This window comes from Gorilla gorilla, chromosome 4, assembly GCF_029281585.2.
Source record: "Gorilla gorilla gorilla isolate KB3781 chromosome 4, NHGRI_mGorGor1-v2.1_pri, whole genome shotgun sequence".
Lineage (NCBI taxonomy): Eukaryota > Metazoa > Chordata > Mammalia > Primates > Hominidae > Gorilla > Gorilla gorilla.
In genome coordinates this window covers 10,642,985-10,655,711 of record NC_073228.2, presented here as the reverse complement: position 1 = coordinate 10,655,711, position 12,727 = coordinate 10,642,985, and the positions used below count along the sequence as shown (strand labels likewise).

The 12,727-nt window shown below is 59.9% G+C and overlaps 1 protein-coding gene across 1 annotated transcript; it reads right to left on the bottom strand.

The window, feature by feature from the left end:
- Positions 1-5,697: 5,697 nt before the first annotated feature.
- LOC101129999 (putative uncharacterized protein encoded by LINC00482) lies at positions 5,698-12,112 on the bottom strand. Its single transcript, XM_063705728.1, has 4 exons — positions 12,058-12,112; positions 11,805-11,964; positions 6,085-6,611; positions 5,698-6,020 (listed from the first exon to the last, which is right to left on the bottom strand). The coding sequence occupies exons 1-4, from the start codon at positions 12,110-12,112 to the stop codon at positions 5,755-5,757; spliced, it is 1,008 nt and encodes a 335-aa protein (XP_063561798.1). The 3' UTR covers positions 5,698-5,754.
- Between the last annotated feature and the right edge of the window lie 615 nt (positions 12,113-12,727).

Sequence of the window (12,727 nt, the reverse complement as noted above, 5' to 3'; positions counted from 1 at the left end):
ACCTGCAAGTGGAACTGCAGAGTATGCGTATGCATACCTAAATGACTTTACTAGATCTTGCCAAATTGCTCTTCAAAGTAGCTATAAGAACTCTTCCTGGTTTACAGCAAAGGTTGGCAAACTTTCTATTAAGAGTCAGATAGTAAATATTTTTTGCTTTGCCGGCCTAATGGTCTCTCGCAAATATTCAGTTGTGTCATTAGTCTCTCGCAGTGCCAAATGGTCTCACAAATATTCAGTTCTGCCATTGCAGATCAGAAGCAGCCAGAGACAATATGTAAACAAGTGGGCATCTCTGTGTTCCAATAAAACTTTATTTACAAAAAGAGCAGCTGGCCCAGTGCGGCCTCAGGGCTTAGCTTGTGGGCCTCTGCTCCAACATTTGGTTATTGTCAGTTTGGCCAGTCCGGTGAATGAAATGGAATCTCTTTGTGGCTCTAATTTGTTCTTATTACAAATTAGGTGAATTATTTATTCATATTTTTATTGTCCATTTTTCTTCTGTGAAATGCTTACTCACTTTTGCTCGTTTTCCTATTTAGCTGTTCTGAGGAATTTCGGTGCTCGATAATAACCAACGCTGTGTCCTTCGATGCGGGTTTGATGTCTCCTCATTGCTGTAGTTTTTCATTAAACAAATTACCACAAACTAAGCAGCTTCAACAACATAAATTCGTTACGCCTGGGCTCTGGAGGTCAGAAGTCCAGCACAGATCGAGGTGTCGGCAGGCTGCCTGCCTTCTGGAAGCTTCGGGAGACAGCTGGCTTCCTGCTCTTTGGTTGTTGGCTGAGTCCAGCTCCTTAGGGTCGCAGGACCAAGGTTCCTGTTTTCTTGCCGGCTGCCCCCTGAAGCTGTCCCCAGCTTCTGAAGGTCTCTTGTTCCCTGGCTCACAGCCCCTTTCCCTAACTTCCCCATGGAGAGGAGCCAGTCCTCCTGTCCCATCTCCGGCCCAGCTGAGGAAGGTTTTCCAACCCTAAGGTTTCATGCGATTAGATGGAGCCCATCTGGATAATCTGGGATCATCTCCCATCTCAAGGTCTAACCTTAATCACATCTGCAAAGTCCCTTTTGCCAAGTGAGGTCACATATTCACGGGTTCCGGTATGAGGGGTGCACACCTTAGGGGGCCGCAATGCTGCCGGCCACCCTCACGCTGAGATTCAGGCCATGTGTCCCTGTCACAGAAGTGAAGCCTTTTGGACACTGCATCCCATCTGTGGTGCACAGTGGCCGTGGGACCCAGGGCTCCTGAGCTTCCCGTCGCCTGCTGGGCTAGGCTTCACCGCCGCAGCCACCTCTTCTGTGGACCTGGTGAGTGCTTTGTGGGGATGGGGGTGTCTTCCACGTTGAGTATCCTGGGCCTTAGTGAGCTTTCGGTCAGCCTCCAGCAGTATGGGCTCAGGGTTCCTATCTTATTCTGTGGGTCAGGACCCCTGACTCACTATTGAGATGCTCAGGGTATCCCAGGCTCGGCCTTGTGGGAGCCCTGTTGGCTGGCCCCTGGGTCCTTCCGTGTGTCCCTGATGTGATCACAGCATTCTTGCTTCCCGGCTCCCTGGGATGTTCTTGTGCTTTTCCTGCCCAGGCTGGGCTCGCCATTTCCCCAGGAGCCCTGGTTTCTGGGAGAGGGAACCTCCTGAGGGAAGGGGAGTTAGCGGCTGAGATCTGGGTGCTGGGTGTGCTTGTGGCGCCTGGGTTCCCTCTGGACAGAGCAAGAAGAGATGTTAGGGGTGTGTGTATATGATGTGTGTGTGGTATGTGTAGGGTGTGTTATGTCTATGGTGTGTGTGTATGATGTGTGTGTGGTATGTGTGGGATGTGTTATGTCTGTGGTGTGTGTGTGTATGGTGCATGTGTCTGGTTGTGTGCATGTGTGTGGCATTTGTGGGGTGTGTATATATAATGTGTGTGTGTCTATGTATAGTGTGTGTGGTGTGTATGGCTGTGTATGATTGTGTGGTGCGTGTGTGTGTTTAGTGTGTGGATGGTGTGTGTGGTGCGTGTGTGGGTGGATGGTGTGTTACACACGTGTGTGGTGGGTGTGTGGCTGGGTGGTGTTTGCATGCGTGTGTGGTGCATATGTGGGTGGATGGTGTGTTGCACGTGTGTGTGATGCATGTGTGGGTGGATGGTGTGTTGCACGTGTGTGTGGTGCGTGTGTGGGTGGTGTGTTGCACGCATGTGTGGGTGGGTGGTGTGTTGCACGCATATGTGTGGTACATGTGTGGGTGGATGGTGTGTTGCACGTGTGTGGTGCGTGCGTGGGTGGTGTGTTGCACACATGTGTGGGTGGATGGTGTGTTGCACACGTGTGTGGTACGTGTGTGGGTGGGTGGTGTGTTGCACGCATGTGTGTGTGTTTACCACACATCCACCTCTAGCTCTGTAACTCTGCATCTGGCTACGTGCACTGAGGCTTCGCACCAACACCTCCAAATACCTGTAGAGGTCCCGGCATGGGGCTCCTCCTGATGCTCCCCCTTCCTGGTTTGTAACTCCCTCGCTCCCACCTCCCTCGGGCTCCTGCACCCGACCCTGGGCTGCCCCCAACCCTGCCCAGCCTAAATGCTTTGGGATGAAGTGTGAGCAGGAGGAGGGGAGGAGAAAGGAAGCGCCGTGGCCGTCTTCCAGCCAGCACCTTCCAGCCTCAATGCCCACACGCGAGTGTGATCGCCAGAACTGACGGGATATCACTGTCCCACAGGAGCCGTGCTTGGCTTCCTGAGCACCAAGACTATGTCACCCAGGCATGCTACGGAACCTCTCTGAGCCCGCTCCGCGGCTCCCACCGCCGACATGGCTGCTGCAAGGGCAGCAACTTTCCATTAGGTCACAGGGGATGACAGCCCTGGGCACCGTCTGGGAAGAGGGATGGAGGGCTGGCTCGGACCTCTGCGGTCTCTGGGAACCTCAGTCTCCAAGAGCATGGGTCTGCTGCACCTGCTGCGCGTCTGTGGTGAGGCTCCTCCTCCTCCCACACCAGGCACACAAGCACCCTCTGCCCCACAACTCCCACCAAAGAAATGCGGGGCCCCAGCTGCAGTGGAATCCCCTACAAGCCCTGGCCTGCTTCAGGAAAGAATGCCTGGGGGAGGTGGGCGGGCTCAGGAACGCCGAGGTGGGCAGAGCTTGGCCCACGGAGCCTCATGGCCCAGGTGCCCTCGACAGCCGAAGCCTGGTTTTTTTGTTTTGGTTTTTGGGGTTTTTTTGTTTGTTTGTTTGTTTTGAGATAGAGTCTCAATCTGTGTGTCCCAGGCTGGAGTGCAATGGCACGATCTCAGCTCACTGCAACCTCTGCCTTCCGGGTTCAAGCAATTCTCCCGCCTCAGCCTCCCGAGTAGCTGGGATCACAGGCACCAGCCACCACACCCGGCTAATTTTGTGGGGTTTTTTAGTAGAGACGGGGTTTCACCATGTTGGCCGGGCTGGTCTTGAACTCCTCACCTCAAGTGATCTGCCCACCTTGGCCTCCCAAAGTGCTGGGAGTACAGGCATGAGCCACCTCGACGGCTGGAAGCCTGTTTAACCCTGGTGTCTGCCGTGCAGTTTCTGGGAGGTCCTGTGTAGGGGCCCCAGTGAGGACTGGCCCCCCTCCTGAGCGCTGCTTACTGGGCAGTCCTACGCTCTCCCACCTGGGTCTCCAAATTCTAAGCTGGGGGTGTGAGCAAAGGCCAGGACGGCCCCTCGGAATCCAAATTGGGGCCCCAGTGGGCTTGGGGAGCTGGGGGAGCCTCAGGGGGGGCCTGGGCTTTCACCACCCCAGCAGGCAGGAGTTAAAAGTTCACCTGGGCTCGGGTGCCGAATTGTCTAGGAACTCTGGTTCCCATCTCCCTTTCTCAGCGGACTCCCCACCTTTAGAATCAACCAGGGTGGTATCCCATGGAGGGAAGGGAGGGCCCTACCTGGTGGCCTCTCGTCCAGCCCACCCTGCCTCCTGGGGGTCTCTTCCCCCTGTTTCTATAACCCCAGAGCCATAAAACTGACAACAGGTCCGGCAAAGAGACTGGATTTTATTTAGATCCATAGCCCTTCTTAACGCCACAGCTGGGGCACAGCCTGCGACCGGGGCGCCACCATGTCACCTGACACAGAGGAATCCACCAGCGCCCGCCCATGTCTGATGGCCACACTGGGGCCATCTAGGCTCCCACAGAGGGCTGTGTTGGAGGGGCAGCTGAGGCTCCAGGAGGAGGGACAGACTTTGCAGGGGGCTTCAAGCTGTTCCTGACCCTGCCCCGGCCTGGTGCTCTGGGCCGGGCAGGGGTGTGCTCGGAGCCCATCCTTGGCCAGAGCTCCAGAAGCCGCTGCCCCAGGGCTCTTCTCCATCTGCCGCATCTGCTCCCCGGCACCAGCCTGGCTCAGATACCCTCCAGCCCGTGTGTGTGTTCCCGTGGTGGCTCCCATGCTAGGCCAAGGCTTGGGTGGGGCTGAGGCCCAGGGTGTGCTGAGCAGGCCGGGCACCCAGGCACTGCCTGTCATGACTGAAGAGGGCCTGGAGGAACCATGGGGGGCCGGTGGAGTCTGTGCGGGGCGGGGATGGGGGCGCCTTTAAGGCTTTCCCGGTAGGTTACCCCTTGCCTCCAGAGGCCTCTCCCTGAAGCCAGGCAGCCAAAAAACCCTTGTTGGAAACACCACCAGCTGCAGCCCCAGCTTCACAGACTGACGGTCCAGTCCCCTGGCCCCCACCACTGGGGTTTGGGGACTGGGGAGACGGCGCAGCTGAGAATCCTGGGAGGCCTGGAGACCGCCCCACCGGGCCGTGCATCAGGCTGGGGGACACCTGGCAAAGCCCAGCTGTTCTGTGCCAGCCCTGAGAGACCTGCAGCCAGCTGGCCAAGGTCGGGGGTTGAGCCTCCCCTCCCCAGGTGGCTCCGGGACCCAAGGAGAGAGCCCAGGAGGGCCGGCTCCGCCCACCCTCCCCCTTTCCTGGGAGGTGGGGAACAAGAACAAGGGGCTGGGTTGGGCCACCCGCATCTGCTCCCCGGCACCAGCCTGGCTCAGACACCCTCCAGCCCGTTGCTCGCTCCAGATGAGGAGGGCCACAGGGTATTTTCCACGAGCAATTTAGAAATAGCTGTTGGCAGAGCCTTGGTAGGCAGGCTCCCTGTACCCAGGACCCTCACACCCACGTCCCAATTGCCCCACCAAGGGGGCCTGCGACTTCCCAAGGGACTTCCCGCTGAGGGGCTCCACGCCCCCCTTCTCTCTCTGCACGCCAGGGTAGAGTTGTGGCCCCCAAAATTCACATGTTGAAGTCCAGGACCTCAGAATGGGACCTTATTGGGAAATAGGATCACTGCCGACTATACTTAGTTACGATGAGGCCGTGTTGGTGTGGTGGGCCCTATCCTCGACGACAGTTGCCCCACAGTAGAAAGGGCAGATCCAGACACCAACATGCACACAGGGAGGACCCGTGTGGACATGAGGGCAGAGGTTGGGCGAGGCGGCCGCAGGCCAACAGACGCCAAGGATGGCCTCAGCCTGTGGAAGAGGGGGCAGCCCAGGACAGTCTTTGCTCACAGCCTCAGGGAGCCTCCCCGATGGGCTCTGGCCTCAGGAACTGCGAGGCAGTTTCCGTTGTGTGAAGCTCCCCAGTCTGTGGACCTTGTTTCTGCAGCCCGGGAAACTCACACCGCACATCCTGGCACGCAGGCCAGGCCGCCGCCCGGGTTTGGGGCCTTGCCGCTCCCTTGCTGCCCCCAGCCACCCCTGGGTGCCTGAGCCACCTGCACACTCTCACGGAGCCCAGCTCACGACACCCATGTAATGTGCGACACTTTTCGAGAACCACAGGAATGTCCTTGATTAAAGCGTGCGCAGGGAGAAACGTGGCCTTGTTCCCACAGATGCCCACCAGGGTCCCTCACCTGCTCCCCCTTGGCGCTGGCCTTGGCCCCTTCCAGCCTGCCCCACCAGGCGGCCGCTCTGGTCCAGGGGCCCGGGCTTGGTCCCTTCCTTGGGCACTTGCAGGCGCTTTTCCTGGCCTGTCTGCCCTCTGCCCTCCCCTTTTCCTGGCCTGTCTGCCCTCTGCCCTCCCCTTTTCCTGGCCTGTCTGCCCTCTGCCCTCCCCTTTTCCTGGCCTGTCTGCCCTCTGCCGTCCCCTGCAGCATCCCCCAGCCCCAGGGGCGGTGGTCCCATGGCCAGACGGGATTCCTGTTGGGCTCCCGATCTCTGGAAATGCGGCCGCTGCTCTGCAAATGTGCCTTCTCTGGGCCCTTCCGCCCTTCGAGTCCATCTCCCTCCCTGGCCTCCACGGTAGGTCCAGGTGAGCAGGGTCCCCTGTGGCCCCCACAGTCCCCTTGCGTCACCAGGCACCATCTGTCCCAGCCTAATTTCTGGAGCTGTTGACATCTGGGCCGGCCACAGTGCCTTAGAGGGCCTGGTTGGTCTCCGTGGCACGGCATCCTGCAGCTGAGGGCCTTCCCTGACGGCTGTGCCCTCCACCGGCCAGGACCCAGGCGGAGCCCCTGAGGCAGGGTGTACATCCCTGGAGGCTGCGGTTGGGGAGGTGGTTGGATGAGCTGCCCTGTACCACGGCTGCGTGTGGGAAACAGCAGGAGGCCGGGGGAGCAGTGAACAGAGCTGGGCCTGCTTCAGGGTTGTCGGCCTAGGGCAGGGGTGTAGAATAAGGGAACAGAACCAAATTTGTCAGGGGGTGTGAAAGCTGCAAAGGGCTGGTCGGGCAGGGAAAGGGGTTCTGGAGGGGAGGGTTTCTTTGTGTAGTGGGTGGAATGGTGGCCTCCAATATGTGGTGTCCAACCAGAATCTCAGAATCTCAGAATTGGAGCAAAGGTCTTTGCAGCTGTCATGGAGAGGTTATCTGGAGATGAGGTCATCCTGGATCATCCCAGGGGGCCCTAAGCCCAACGACCCTCATCCTTATAAGGGATGGAAGAGGAGGAGAAACTCACATGAGATGAAGGCAGAGGCCAGAGTGATGGGGCCACAGGCCGAGGAGCTCGGGAACCAGGGGGAGCTGGAAAGGCAGAAGGGCTCTGCCCAGAGCCTCTGGTGGCAGCAGGGCCCTGTGGACACCTTGGTTTCAGGCTCCCGGCCCTGGGAGCTGTAGGAGGACGCCTGTGCTGTTGTGAGCCTGCCACCCTGGGGTCCTCCGTGTGGCAGCCCAGGACCCCAATGTTCTTTGTTCAGTGGTTCTGGGGTCTCTGAGGTGCTGGGAAGCACAGGTGTGGGGGACCTCAAGACAGGTGGAGCTTTCCCAAAGGAGCAGAGGAGGCACCTGCAGAGTGGCCCAGAGAGCACACCCAGGTTCAGCAGATGGTGTAGAGGGCACCCGGGCAGAGGATGCACGGGCAAAGGCCCCGGGTTGTGCAGGGCGTTTATAGACGTGCATGGAGTCGGGGAGAGGAGGGCCAGCCCTGGGGGCCGCCTGGGTAGGGCTCCTGCCCGCAGACCAGACCCAGAGCTGGCCAGTCCACTCTGGGAGAGTCAGGGTCGGGGGAGCAGGAGGGGGATCCACAAGCTAGAAGGGTCTCGGGGCTGGCCAGGCTGAGGCCGCGCAGCCTGTGATGAAGGGGGGCGTGAGGGGCTCTCTTCTCCTGAGAGAATTCTAGAACCAGTGGGTGCCTCAGGCCCTGAGACTGGGCGTACTGGGGTGTGTCCATCTGGGTCCCAACATGGCAGCCTCCCAGGCCTCAGGAGCTCTCTGGCCTGTGCCACGTGTCCCCAGTGCCCTGGTGGGCTCTGTCCCTACACAGCAGCTTCTTGGGTGGTAGGTGGGCTGCAAAGGGATGTCTGAGTTGGGGGTCAGGGGCTGCAGTGACTTGAGCTCAGCCCAGGTGCATGGTGTGAGGAAGCTGTCCCTCTAGACGGCTCGGGGCCCTGAGCTCAGTGCTCCAGGCCTGCCCCCATGGTCCCTAGAGGGAGGCGGGTGGATAGGACACGCCTGGACAGGACAGAGCCTGGGCTGGCAAACACTTGGAGGGGGCTGGGGCTCCCACCTGCCTCTCCCCAGCACCGTCTCAGCACAGGTGAGCAGAGAAACCAGACCCTCCCCCTCAGCCTGTTGGAGGGCAGAAGTGAACACCCCTGTCCCCCAAATCCCTGTCATGCTTTTTTGAGCCCCAGGAGTGGACACGGCACTGTCCTGGAGCCACAGCATTGGTCTGACTCTGACTCACATTCGATGATGGTGGACCCGTGGGCAGGTCACGCTCCTCCCTGGGCCTCAGGAGCCGCCCAGTGCCAGAGCCGGGGGCACAGCATGGCAAATATCATTCCCAGCCTGCCCGGCTGCCTGGCAGCTCTTGAGAGAAGCCCACAGCCCCGCTCCTGTCTCCCTGCTTCCTTTGAGTGAGGCCCGGCCTGGCCCTCTGCCGTGTTCAGGCCACCAGCACCGGCTGCACAGCCAGCGCCCACCAGAGTTGACTCCTTGGGCCTCTGAGCACCTTCCCACTGCCTGGAGTGGCCGGCTGACCAGCGTCCATGCACTGCCTTCCCCACCCGGAGGCATCTCTCTGTCACTGTTGAGTGCGCAGTTCCCAGCTAGCAATCACCTCCCCATCCTCACGTGCACCGGCCATGGTCCTGTGACTACAACCTGAGCAATACAAGCAGAAGGGCTGGGCCGACTTCATGGCTTGCCAAAAGACCCTCCCCGTCCCCCTCCTCCTTCCCTTTCTCCTCCCCCTTCCCCTTCCACTCCTCTTCCCCTCCCCCTCCCCTCCCCTTCCCCCTTCCTCTTTCCTTTCTCCTCCCCCTTCCCCTCCCCCTCCGCCTTCCCCTCCCCTTCCTCTCTCCCTTCCCCTTCCCTTTCTCCTCCCCCTTGCCCTTCCCCTTCCCTTTCTCCTCCCCCTTCCCATTCCCCCTTGCCCTTCCCCTTCCCCTTCCCTTTCTCCTCCCCCTTCCCCTCCCCTTCCCCTCCCCTTCCCCTCCCCTTCCCCTCCCCCTCCCCTCCCCCTCCCCCTTCCGCCTCCCTTTCTCCTTCCCCTCCCCCTCCCCTTCCCCTTCCCCTCCCCCTTCCCTTTCCCTTTCTCCTTCCCCTTCCCCTCCCCCTTCCCTCCCTCTTCCCCTCCCCCTTCCCCTCCCCCTTCCGTTCCCTTTCCCCTCCCCTTCCCCTCCCCCTCTCCCTTCCCCTTCCCTTTCTCCTTCCCCTCCCCCTTCCCTTTCCCTTTCTCCTTCCCCTTCCCTCCCCCTTCCCCTTCCCCTTCCCCTTCCTCTTCCCCTCCCCCTTCTCTGAATCAGGGTCTCACTCTGTCACCCAGGCTGAGGTACAGTGGTGAGATCATACCTGGGACCACAGGTGCACATGGCTAATTCTTGTATTTTTTGTAGAGACAGGGTTTTGCCATGTTGGCCAGGCTCGTCTCAGACTCCTGGGCTCAAGTGATCCACCAGCCTCGGCTTCCCAAAGTGTTGGGATTACAGGTGTGAGCCTCCATGCCCAGCCCCAGCTGAAAGCTTTTCAATAGTCTTTTACCTTCCCTCCTTTCTCCTTCCTGCTGCCTGGAATGCAGATGCAATGGCTGGAGCTCCTGCCATTGCTATGGAACCATCCTTGACATCTCCCTTTCAGTCACACCCCTCATCCAATCTGTCAGGAAATTCTGTTGAGTCCATGTTCAGATATCCACAGCTTGGACCACTTCTCCCCACTTCCTGTGTCTCCACCACGATCCGGGTTATCTGTCTCCGGGATCGTCATGTTCTCCTCACTTCTGCCCTGGCCTCCCCATGGTCTGTTCCCACCCAGCAGCCAGAGGGTGAGACCATGTCAGCCTCTGCTCAAACCCACCCTCAGCCCAGGTCCTCACAGGCACCCTGCAGGATGCGCCCTGCCTCCCCTCAGGCCCTCCCAGCACCCCCTAGCTCACTGCCTGGCAACCCCACTCCTGCTGGTGGGCCTACAAAAGCTCTGTAGCATTTGCTGAGGAACCAATGAAACCTGGACCCCAGGGATGGAGGCTGTGGTTGGGGGGGCACCATGGAGAGGGGGAGGCACTGTAGAGGTGGGGGCACCATGGAGATGAGGGGGGCGCCGCCCCAGCCCGGCTGCCTGCCCACCACCCATTGAGCAAGCCTCTGGTATTTAAGCCACTGTTTGATTTAGGGCCCAATGAACGAAGCCAGCCAATAGCAATCTCTCACTGTTACCCTCTCCATTTTATAGATGGAGAAACCGAGGCTCAGAGAGGCAACGCAGTGTGCTGAAGGCCACAAGACTTCTAGGTGTGGGCCTGGGCTGCATGCAGGGTGAAGGTTATCACGACCCCCAAGCTCAGGGCACCCCAGGGATGCAGCTCTGACCCCTGCCCTGAGGATGGGACACCCCAACCCTTTCTCTTTTTTTTTTTGACACGGAGTCTCACTTTGTTACCCAGGCTGGAATGCAATGGTGAGATCTCAGCTCACTGCAACCTCCGCCACCTGGGTTCAAGTGATTCTCCTGCTTCAGCCTCCCGAGTAGCTGGGATTACTGGCATCCGCCACCACACCCAGCTAATGTTTGTATTTTTAGTACAGATGGGGTTTCGCCATGTTGACCAGGCTGGTCTCCAACTCCTGACCTCAGGTGATCCACCCGCCTCAGCCTCCCAAAGTGCTGGGATGACAGACGTGAGCCACCGCGCCCGGCCAAACACTCCAACTCTTTCTGCTGCATTTCCAGCAGTGTGCCCTGGGGGACTGGCCCCGGGGACATTTTCAGCCACTTTAGGGAAAAGAAGACGTAATGCTCACACTAACCACTCCACACCCGACTCCAGGCTGGCCTGGCGCAATGCCCTGGGGGTCTCCAAGAGAGGCAGGGCTGGTCCCCACCCACTACCTCCCCTCACCTTGGTCTTGGTGTGTGGAGCCCTTGGCCAGGTCCCAGGCAGTGGTGGGTAACACCGCAGATGTGTGTTACCCAGGGCGGGGCCCCTGAGAGCTGGGGTGGTTCAGAGCCCGTCCCCACTCCGGGAGCAACGTCAGGGCGGGGTGGGGCTGGACGGACAATGTGACCTTTGCAATGTCCCCGAACAAGAGCTGCAGATGATAATCACAGCCACCAGGAGGAAACTTCCTCTGAATCTTCCACTACCGTGGTGTAACTAGGGAGGGTGTTGGAGCATTCAACGAGATAAAAAGCCTGCTTTCGTCTACATTTTTTCCTTTTCTAAAAATTCCAGACACAAGGGGAGAGCTGCCCAAACACAGAGGTGCAGAGGAGCCTGTCCGGACACAGGGACACAGGCAGCTCCGGCAGTGACCACTTGGGCCTCAGAGAAACTCACAGGTGGCCACCACTCCTGTTTGGAGCTGGAGGCAGATCATCTGGGAAGCCTCGGGGTAGGGAGGAGCTGGTGGGCAGCACACCCCACTTCTTCCCCAGCCCCTCCAGGGGGAGCTGCCATTCCGCAGCTGGTCCACCCAGCCCCAGGAAGGGGGAGGCTCCCCAGGACAGTAGCCCAAAGAGCAGAGGGTCTCCCCGAGAAGGTGCACCCCAGGCAGGGCTTGTCCAGATACCACTAGGCTGGGGGCCCTGCTCCGGGGGGTTGGGGTGGCTGGAACCTCAGATGGTCCCATCCTGTGGGGGGCTTCCTGGGCCGCTTTGCTGCTCCCAGCTGTGGAAGGTTCTCTCTTGCCTTCCCTTTCCTGCTGTTAGAAGCACCCGAGCCCCTCCAGGCAGCCCCCAGGGCCCGAGTGATGAATCACTGACTCCTTGCCAGGCTCCGGTCGTGACGTGGGGTGGCAGAGGGATGTGGGCAACGCAGCTGGGAGTCCCGGGGCACAGCCGGGCTCTCTCCAGGCTCCCCATCCAGCAGCGGCGCACCCCCCCACACACACGCTGGGCTCCCTGCACCCGGAGGCTGCCCGCAACCGGCAGGACAGGTCGGTGGGCCCCGGGGAGGAATGCAGGAATGCTGCGTGCCCAGGCGAGGGGCCCTGCGCCCGCCCAAGGGGCTCTCCAGCTGCGCAGGGGCCAGGGCGGATGGAGCCGGGGTAATTAAAGCTGGTGACAGCTGAGGAGGGATAGAGACAGGAACACAGGTGGGGTCCCAGGCCCCTCCGCTTGCTCCCCAGGCAGAGGGCTGGAGCGGCCCCCAGGAGAGTACCACCTTCGTGGGGCAGGAAGAGAAGGTTGCAGGGGCACTGGGTGTCAGTGGACATCGAGGTCTAGGAGAGGCCAGCTCTCAGCTGCAAAGGGCAGGCAGAGTCACCATGTGCCGGGCCTGGCCGGGCCTGGCCGGGCCCTCCCAGTTCCCATCCAGACACCCAGACACCCAGACGCTGGTCTCGTCCAGGCCATCACGTGGTCAGGAATGGTGTCTGCCTTTGATAGGTGAGGACCCGGGTGCTGTAGGATCTGCTGCTCTAAATGAAGGCAGGCGGTGCTGCCCCAGTGGGAGGACAGCAGCTCCAGGCCTGACAAGGCTCTAGACCTCAGCTTCCTTATCTCTCCCGAGCCCAGGTTGACATCCCTTCCCCACCTTCCACAGCCAGAGGACTAGACAAGTGTCTTCACCGGAGCCTCGTTTCCTCATCTGAAATATAGCGCTAACCACCCCTCCCTCCTGTGGCTGTGGCAATAAATTAAATGAAGCCCACAAAGGACCTAGCACACAGTAGGTGCTTAATCAATACAGAACCCCTCCCCCAGCACTGCCCGCCCTTCCCCTGGAAGCAGCCACGCTCACCTCCACCACCTCCTCTCCATGGTCATCAAACACTCGTGACAGGCCGGCCTCCCCCTGCTGAGACCCTGAGAGGTCCAGGCCTCTGCTC

Excerpts from the sequence above, each read along its gene's own strand:
- LOC101129999 (XM_063705728.1), bottom strand. The coding sequence starts at position 12,112 with ATGTCCACTGACACCCAGTGCCCCTGCAACCTTCTCTTCCTGCCCCAC. Across the intron at positions 11,965-12,057 it reads CTTCCTGCCCCACGAAGGTG|CTGTCACCAGCTTTAATTAC; the intron begins GTACTCTCCTGG and ends ATCCCTCCTCAG. Across the intron at positions 6,612-11,804 it reads CGGTTGCGGGCAGCCTCCGG|GCCGACAACCCTGAAGCAGG; the intron begins GTGCAGGGAGCC and ends CCCCTGCCCTAG.